Raw genomic sequence first — 9,588 nt, forward strand, 5'->3', positions numbered from 1 at the left:
TTAATATTTATGAAAAAAATATTTTTTTTTTCACAAAACTAGTAACAAATAAAACAAATTATAATTATTTTATGTCTCCAACAATACATTAAAATAAATAACAAATAACAAACTCAAACGAAGAAAAAAAAAATTATAGGTATAAAGAAACATTTACTTTTATTTTAAATTGTAGGTAGAAAAAAAATTATATATAATAATAGAATATATATTTTATCTATTAAGTTTTGAAATATAATTGTCTTATATATATTAAATTTTTAAATTACTATTTTCTTTACATTAAAATATTATTTGTATATATAGTTTTTTTTTTTAATTTTTTATAAAGATGTGTGGATTGGATTGGATCGGTTACTTTTACATATCAATCAACATCCAATCCGCACAAGTGCGGATTTTAAATTTTTCAATCCAATCTACTCCGCACAAGTGCGGATATCCACACTTTGCGGATTAGATTGGATTGGATCGTGCGGATTGGATTGGATCGGCTATTTTATGAACACCCCTAGCTTGGTTTGTGTTTGGGGTCGGGTCAAGTTGGGTTGACATTCGTATCACGGTCTTAAAGTTTTTATTTTTAAAGAGCAAAAAAAATCCAAAAATAATTTAAAAAATTACTAACAGAATACGTTTTTTAAAAGCTATTTTTTTGCTACAGAAAATAATGTCAAACACTAATTTTAAATTTCAAAATTAAATTGTGTAATAATCCTTTCTTTTTTGCAAAACATTGAATTGGTAACTAGAGGGAGTTGCAATTCTGTAACTAATTTTTTTTTTTCTATTAGCTGTGATTGAGTGCACTGAAGACTAAGATGAAGTCCTTTCAAATAAAAGAAAAGTAAGACCAAGTTGAAGACTTTGGTTTGGTCATACAGTCACAATAGAGTCATAAGGCTATGCTATGGCTAATTAATAAAAGTCTTGAGGTGAGAGTTCATTCCCCCAAAACAAAAGTCTTTGGTCTATGGTCTTTGGTTTGGGAGTATAACTATAATTAAGTGGTATACACTACTACACCAATTACCATAAAAGTCCCCGTGACAAAGGTCCACAACCGCGTGAATGGTAGGGTCAAAATCGTAATTTCGTTAAAATACCTTCGTCTCCGATAGTTAGAAGAATAGAATCAGTGGGTTCCTTCCTTCTTTATTTCATCACAGAATCAAATTCGAAGCTTAAAACCATCGAAGAGGGATAACTTCCCTTCTCCTCTATCCCTTTCTACGATTACTACAATGATTTCTGTATATAATACTATGTAACCAGACGTAGAAGACGAAGAAGAAGACTGGAATCGAGCCCTATAGGTTTTTTGATTTTGCCTAAACTGTGATTAGAGATATTTTGAGGTATCCGATCTAAGCCATGGGTGGAGATGTGAGCGGCAGCGGAAGCAGATGTAGCAGCAGTGGCAGCGGCAGCGGCAACGGCAATAGCAACGGCGGCGGTGGTAGCATGATGAGACTGGGACAACTCACCTTCGCGGAGCCGCAGTACGTCGGGGCCAAGACTTCGGTGTGGTGGGATATAGAGAATTGTCAGGTCCCTAAAAGTTGTGACCCTCACGCCATAGCCCAGAACATTAGTTCTGCCCTCGTCAAGATTAATTACTGTGGCCCCGTCTCCATCTCCGCCTATGGCGACACTCATAACATCCCCTCTTCTGTCCAGCAAGCCCTTTCTAGCACTGGCATAGCCCTTAATCATGTTCCTGCCGGTATTCTTTCTCTACCTTGCTTTTTAGGGTTTGTACTTTTTAGTATATATTTTTTTTTACTCTATTCCAATTGTTTAGTCTGATCATGATAAACCCTTCCATCAAAAAAATTGTTTAGTCTGATCATGATTAACCCTCATTTTCCTTGCAAGATTAATTTCATATGAGATGTTTAAGATAACGATGAATATGAAGGGAAATCCTGATCATGTTTTTCAGGGGTTTACTGAAAGTTGACTGTTTTGAATGAATTCATGCTTTTGGGTGACTGGTGGTTGTTTTTGTTTTCCTAAAGAAAAATATTTGATTGACATTGTTAAGGTCTTGGGCAGGTGTGAAAGATGCTAGTGATAAGAAAATCTTAGTGGATATGCTGTTTTGGGCCGTGGATAATCCGGCGCCTGCGAATTACTTACTTATTTCCGGAGATAGGGATTTTTCTAATGCTCTTCATCAGTTACGGATGAGGAGGTATAATATTCTTCTAGCACAGCCGCAAAAAGCTTCTGCTGCTCTCATTGCTGCAGCCAAGAGTGTATGGCTTTGGACGAGCCTCTCATCTGGAGGATCTCCACTTACCACTGGTGAATCATGTCAGCTTGTTAACGGGAGCCAAGTTAGCCAACCATTTAAACCCGAGGCTTCTCAATTCTCAGCGCCTGCTGAAATGCACCAGACTAGTCAACCGATGTGTTACCAAGGTTACCAAGAAACTCTACCAATTCCAAACCAGAAGCCTTCCAACGTTGGAAGGGGTGTTGACCCAAAAACTAAGGGAAGAAACAACAAGAAAAATCCAAGCCAGCCCACTGTATCAAGAGCCTCAAGTGTGCCAACAAGCATGCATGAGATTAAGAACAATGACTACCCCTTTCAGCCAGAACAATCGCAGGGAAAAAACTTTAAGAAAGCACCACATGAATACTTTGGTGGTGGTGGAGGCAGTAATGGAAACCATAATATAAGCAATCCCCCAAATCACTACCCTTCCCCAAGGATGCCAAACTCAAACAATCCCCATATGCAACCTCCCCCTTTCGGATCCGATAACCGGTTTCATCCTAATCCCCATTTTCGGCCACCTCCTCCCAGGCCCGATGGTCCTAGATTTTCTTCCGCTCCTCCCAGGCCCGCTCCACTTAATGTGCCTGATATTGGTAAGTTAGGTATCAATCAGAACAACATTTATGCACAGAATCCACCTAATGTCCAAAATCGAACTGGAGAAGACTTTAAACCTTCCTCTACTGAGTCACAGAATCCAAATAGTTTTAATGCACCTCAGAAGGGCCATAATTTCCAAAGTGGCCAAGCGTTTCATCATGATGCAATGAACAATAGGTATCCTCGCAGCTCTGAATTTTCACCTTCCCCAGCTCCATTTGGTGCAAAAAATGTTGCTAATAATGGTGTTTGGGGAACTCAAGGATGTGCGCCACCTTCAGAATATGTTCAAGGTCTTATTGGCGTTATTTTACTTGCCCTGAATAGTTTGAAACTCGAGAAAATTATGCCTACTGAAGTAAACATTACTGATTGCATTCGATTTGGGGATCCAAAACACCGCAATACTGATGTAAGGAAGGCTTTGGACTGTGCAATAGAACAACATATGGTAGTGAAGCAGAACTTAGGTGCTGTGCAGTTGTATGTTGGCAAAAATGAGAAATTATGGAAGTGTGTAAATACTATAGGGGGAAATCTTAATCTTTACCCTAAAACCACATGGGATCGGATACAGAAGTTTATAACATCCTCAAGTGGACGTTCTGCCGTACTGGCTTCTCAATGCAAGTAAGTGGAATTATAAAATTTGGTTGCTTTCTTAGCATTCATTTAGAGTGTAGGTATTTAAGTTACTAAGAGTAATAAGTCTGGCCATAAAAATTATGTCATCTTGCTTTCTTTACAGATATGAAGCAGCTTTAATTCTTAGAAAATCATGCTTGGAAGAGCTTTCCTTGGGCGAATCACTCCAGGTCTTGAATTTGATAATTGGTGTGAAAAAATGGATTAATCATCACCATTCAGGATGGCAACCTATTATAATTACCCTTGCAGAGACTAAATCTGATATAGCTACAGAAGTTGATGCTTGATTAAATCAAGAGCTTATTTTAATGATGATGAAATGGTTTTAATCTAGCTACAGCTGCAGGAGCATTTTCTTTTTATTTTGACCTCAAGAACTATGGGTTGCCTTTGAATGAACTAAAACTGTTGCAAATATCAGGAAAGTTTACTAGGAAGGCAACTATTAGATCGTGAATCAAGTAAGTTGAAGTACGATTTATCTGTGTAGTTTTAGTATTAGTTTTTTCCTTTTTTATTTGCAAAGTTAGCTGTAGGGGAGATCTATAGAAATAGAACCCTGTGGTGGTGGTCGCCTACTGCAATCAATCTCAGTTCTCTGTTGCAGTTATGAGGCTACCTATTTTAGATAGTATTACCTGCATTTGAGGCTTTTAACCGTTCCCAAGTTTAAGCGGTCGAATCCTTTGACCTAAAGCCTCTTAAGCAGTAGAGTATATACAAGGACTGGTGTCATTCAAAAGATACGATATTTGTTTCAACTCAACATGTCTTGGCAGCTGTGCTGAGGAGAGGACATGTTCTGTTTACGTTTGAAAAAGAAAGAAGAGGTTCCATGACTGCATTGTTCTACATGGAATGAAGTTTGGGGACCCTTATGAACCCCAAAAGTAGAGGCGTTACGTTCCGAGTATTTTCAGGGAAGATTTATACAAGTGAAGTCTGATAGCTGCTGCAATTACATTGGCTGGCAGGCATATGATTTCTATTTTGGAAATGTTTTGTAACAAAAGCAAAATCTTCTTTTGATCTGAGAAAAGAGGACAATATGCAAGGGAGATCACTGTTTCCTTACTTGAATGTCATTCTAACCTTTCAACTGTGCATAAATTGATTGGTGAATGAGATGCACGTTGGTTGGACCTGCAGCTATCTATGGATAATAATTAGTATATACTTATGTTGTTTAAGCGTTTTCTGCCCTTTTATTTGGTGTCTGTAAGATTCTGTCTTTTGGATTGTGCAATTTTTTTGTTTGGTTCATTATAAACAGCAATAATAAGAACTTATTTACCTTTATAAAATGGTTGTTTGCTGGCAACGGAGGACTATCCTCTCCCCTCCCCTCTTTTTATATAATATTATATATATTGTTAAGGTGCATTAGTCATATGGCTTTTAGTTATTGGTACAGGTTTCACATATTTTAATTTTAGGATAATGTTATTTGTGTTTTTAGACGGAGGACACATATAATTCCAAAATGGTTTCAACTCAGTAGCTCTAAGCCAATCGCAGACTCAACTAAGATAATAGATTAGATCTATTAGCGAAGTCAAGTCTTTCGAATGTTGGATAGATGGCTCGTCCAAATAAGATACACCTCTGGTATAGTGTATCTTTGGATGGCATCGAACAGATCTTTTGATGGGTGATTAATGGGCATTCTAATATCCAGTTTTGATCACATCAATTTATTGTCAAATCTCTCAATATGATAGTTTTATTTTTAGGATCATACCCAAGACTCGTATCTTTCGAATCAATATATATATATTTATATATATATATAAATATAAAGGAGAGTTAATTTATTGAGGTGTATATTTTTCTGATTAAATATAAATTATGTGAATGTATTGATTTTTTTTTTTTTTTGAAAAGGAGTGTATGTATTGATTAAGAGTATATATATTTGTATATTTCAAAAAAAAATTATACAGTAATTTAAAAGTTATACGTATTTTATATATATATTTTTTTAATACATATAATATATTTATATATATATTATTATGTATATGTATTTTTTTTTTTTTGTCAAAAAATACAATTAGAATATATTATAGTTTTGAATAAGTAGTATTTTATTACAAATTTTTATTTGTGAAATTATTGTGTTTTTCAATAGCCTAAATAGTGCTTATGTATATTTATATTAGTAAAAAAAAATAATACTTGAGTTGATGTAATATTTTAATATCTTTGTGTGTATTTATTTGTTTATTTTTTTTTAAATGAGTATGTATTTAAATTTTACTTATTTCATAGTGTGTATTTATTTAATATAATTTTTCCATTAAATAAGTTATTTAAACAAGAATAATATTTTGATTAAATTGTGATATAATCTTATAATTATTTAATTTAAGTACTTAATAATAATTGTGAGGTTATTGGTTCATCGCAACAACAGGAGTAACAATTTTTACTTATCCTCATACGCCAATAATTTCGGAATCAATTTTAAGATAGACCGCTTAGGTGATCTTCGCATGGCACGGTAGATGAAGAGCTTCACCAAATTGACCTTTATTGTTTTGAAGTGATGATGAACAACATTAATGATTAGTTTATGCATTTAATTTGTAAACTTAGTTAATGTAATTATTTAGTTGGATAGTATGAGTATTAGTTAGTTTGTTTAATGGATATTGTAATTATATATTAATTTTAAATTTGATTTATATTTAAATTAGATAATTGGTTTTTAATATATTTTTATTATTTAATGTTTTTTTATTTTAAATTTATTTAATATTAATTTATATTAAAAAATAAATTTAAAAGTATTAGAGGCGGAGTGGTCCGCCGCTAATAATAGTATCAGATTACGAATCTGACACTATTAATAGCGGCGGGGTACTGTTAGTCCGCCGCTAATTATTGTTAATAGCGACCCTTTATTACCGGCGGAACCCGCCTCTAAAGATCTTTACCGGCGGATTTTTCAATTATTACCGGCGGACCCTTCCGCCTCTAATTCTTATATTTGTTGTAGTGTTAGTTCTTATGGAAGAAATGGAAGTACAAATTTGATGGATGATGAGCTGCTCCATTGTTTAGGGCTTTGGTGCCTTTTAAGGTTTTCGCGCATGATTTATGGCTGGCTACTAATTATTTAAGGTAATTGCTTAAAATTACAAGATATCATGAATTGTAAAAATATTATAAAATTTAATAACTAACAATTATGGTATACAATTATGAGATTATTGCCTTATTAGTTTATTATAGATAACATAATATTAATTTTGGGTACATAAATTATAAATATGAGTTTATTATAGATAACATAATATTAATTTTGGTATATAAATTATATATAAATTATAAATATGAGTTTATTATAGATAACATAATATTAATTTTGGTATATAAATTATAAATGTGGGATTTTGTAATAAATTGGAGGTAGGGCATTAATTGTGAATTGAGAATACTTTGTTTTATTATTTTTATTTTTTTTATTTTTGGGAAGATATTGAAATAAATAGGAAGTAAATGCTAATGAAGTATTGAGATTATTGCGTTATTAGTTGTATAAGAAGATACTAATATGAATAGTTTTTATAATAATTTGAATGGTATAATAATTAGGAGGTTATCTATTTAAATAATAAATAAGGAAGCATTATGTCATAATACCGAATTGGATTAATTAATATTAGTTTAGTTTTATTAATTAAATATATGATTAAGTGGTATTAGGAAAATGTTACTTTTGAATGTGAAAAGTACAATCTTAAGTTTTAAGGATATTAATACAATTTTGGTTTAATTTAGGCTGAATAAATATTATAGATACCATGTTTTACGCTATAAATAAAATAATAAATAATTTGACTTAATAAGGATTTTGACATGTTTTAGTCTATAAATAAGTAATATTTTTAAGAGATAAAATGAAATAATTAGTATATAATATTTTGAATATTTAAGGAATAATGGGTATTAAAAGGAATTTTTATTTATGTTTGATTTTAAAAGGGTAAAAGTAAGGAATAGGGATCCTATGAAGGTTATGAAGTAGAATGCTATAATTTAGTTGTTACTAGCCAAAGGGTAATCCCTTTGGCTAGTTCTAGTATTTTATAGGGAGATCTAGTTGCTTAGTCTTGGTGGTTGGTTGATTCTATTCAGTTTGAATAGTTTTCTAATTCAAGTTTTTTGATGTTTTTTTCAGGTGGAACTTCAGTATTTTATTGAGTTGGGAGCGTTGTTTGAAGATGTTATAGCTTTATTGTCTAAACTTCCGGGGGCAATTTTGTCCCATGGGGCTCGCTCTAAGATTTTAGCGGCCCATGGTTGGCAAAGCATGCTCTGCGGTTAGACGATGAGCTATCCTGGTTCGAGGAGGTTCCAGCGCCGGTGGCGGACGTGGGCGTCCTAAATTCATGAGTGATTTTAATCACTTTGTCAAAAAAAAAAAAATATAAAGGAGAGTTTTGAAGAGATGATGTGGCATTCTATTCTTTTAATGTTCTACTTTTTCTACTTTTTATTTTTTGTTTTTAATTTTTTTTGTTTGTATTTAACATTTATAATAATTATATAATTAACATTTATTTTTATATTAATTGAAATAGAAATTATAATATGTCTTTTCATTCTATAACTCATATATCAAATTAAATCTCTATATTATAATTATTATTATTACATTCTCTTCATATTCTCATATTTAATATGTATCAACTATCTATGTTATATATACTAGCTATTATCATATTATTTGAGCATCAAAAAATATTTTTGGCCAATCGTGTAGGCATGATATGTTTCTCAACGCTGTTTTCCACCTCTAGCCTCTACTAGCTGTTGTCTCTTTTATCACCAATTGTAATTGATTTGATCAAGTTTGTTTGTATAAAAAATTATTTCTATGAAACTAAAAAAAATTTAGCATGCACTATTATATGTTTCTATTTTATGTTTTAGTTAATTAATCAAGTTGGTATGACTTGTGATCATTTATTTTTTACTTGGTCCGTACACATATTTACATTGATTTTGTAAATATTGTCAAAATTATATGTATTCTATTTATTTTATTTTATTTTATTCATGTATTTTTTTTATATATTACCCACTTAAATATCTTAATATTGTCCCAATATACTTATAATTTTAGGTGGCATCTTAATCTTTTTACATTCTCTATTATTTATTTTCTCGATTAAGTCATAGTCTAAAAATTTATGTATTTCATCTTATTTACTTTCATATTGATTTTAATTTATTATTTCTCATCTACCATAATAATAATAATAATAATAATTTTATTCAAATCTCTTATAGCACCCCAATAATAACTTTTATTAATATATGATTACGTTACTTTTTTTTAAAAAAAAAAAATTAATATACCTTTTTCATTTGATTTTGGATTACAATATTCACTAACAACATTTTACATTATAAAAAGTATAAGGTTAAATTAAGATGCAATTATTCTCAATTGATTATGCTAAAAAGATGTGAAGAACATAAAAAATTATAAGTCATGCATATAAAAAAAGAATTAATAAGTTTTTTATAATTTCAATAGGTGGTATAAAATATCTCTCAATTTTTTTATTTTTTTAAAGTTTATTATTTTAAATAAATTACTAATTTTTGAAGGGAATATACTTATTTGGTACCCTGTATTTTACATAAATAAAACTTTGGTACCCTCTAATATGAAAAATGTTTATTAGGTACCCTCTATTTGTAAAATTACACAGGATTTTGGTCAATAATCTTTTGATATAGCCAAATTTACCCTCTGTTTTTAATTAGTTAAATTATGTTGTTTCTTTTTTGCATTTTGAAAAAGAATTAATATTATTTAAAGTAAAAAAAAACACATTAAAATAGATGTAAAATAGTAGAAGAAGAATAGGCTGGCCTTTTCGTCTCTCACAAGGAATAGACCCAAGAGGAGTGAGTGCTTCTAACAGAGAGAACAAAAACAATTAGAGAAAGCCACCTGGATTCGCGAAGGACATCACTGGACACTACACCCACACCTCATTGTATTGTAGCATTAGTCGTCTTCTACAGGT

The 9,588-nt window shown here is 31.3% G+C and overlaps 1 protein-coding gene across 1 annotated transcript; it reads left to right on the forward strand.

Annotated features, from left to right (window-relative positions):
* Positions 1 to 915: 915 nt before the first annotated feature.
* Positions 916 to 4,842, forward strand: LOC115712436 (uncharacterized). The gene is made up of 3 exons (XM_030640739.2): positions 916 to 1,726; positions 2,059 to 3,520; positions 3,639 to 4,842. Exons 1-3 carry the CDS (start codon positions 1,375 to 1,377, stop codon positions 3,823 to 3,825), a joined length of 2,001 nt encoding a protein of 666 aa, XP_030496599.1. The 5' UTR covers positions 916 to 1,374; the 3' UTR covers positions 3,826 to 4,842.
* The last annotated feature ends 4,746 nt before the right edge of the window (positions 4,843 to 9,588 follow it).

This window comes from Cannabis sativa, chromosome X (assembly GCF_029168945.1).
Source record: "Cannabis sativa cultivar Pink pepper isolate KNU-18-1 chromosome X, ASM2916894v1, whole genome shotgun sequence".
Lineage (NCBI taxonomy): Eukaryota > Viridiplantae > Streptophyta > Magnoliopsida > Rosales > Cannabaceae > Cannabis > Cannabis sativa.

Bases quoted from the DNA above. Each gene is read 5' to 3' on its own strand.
- LOC115712436 (XM_030640739.2), top strand. From the start codon at position 1,375: ATGGGTGGAGATGTGAGCGGCAGCGGAAGCAGATGTAGCAGCAGTGGC. The intron at 1,727-2,058 runs GTATTCTTTCTC...GGTCTTGGGCAG, and splicing joins CCTTAATCATGTTCCTGCCG to GTGTGAAAGATGCTAGTGAT. The intron at 3,521-3,638 runs GTAAGTGGAATT...CTTTCTTTACAG, and splicing joins GTACTGGCTTCTCAATGCAA to ATATGAAGCAGCTTTAATTC.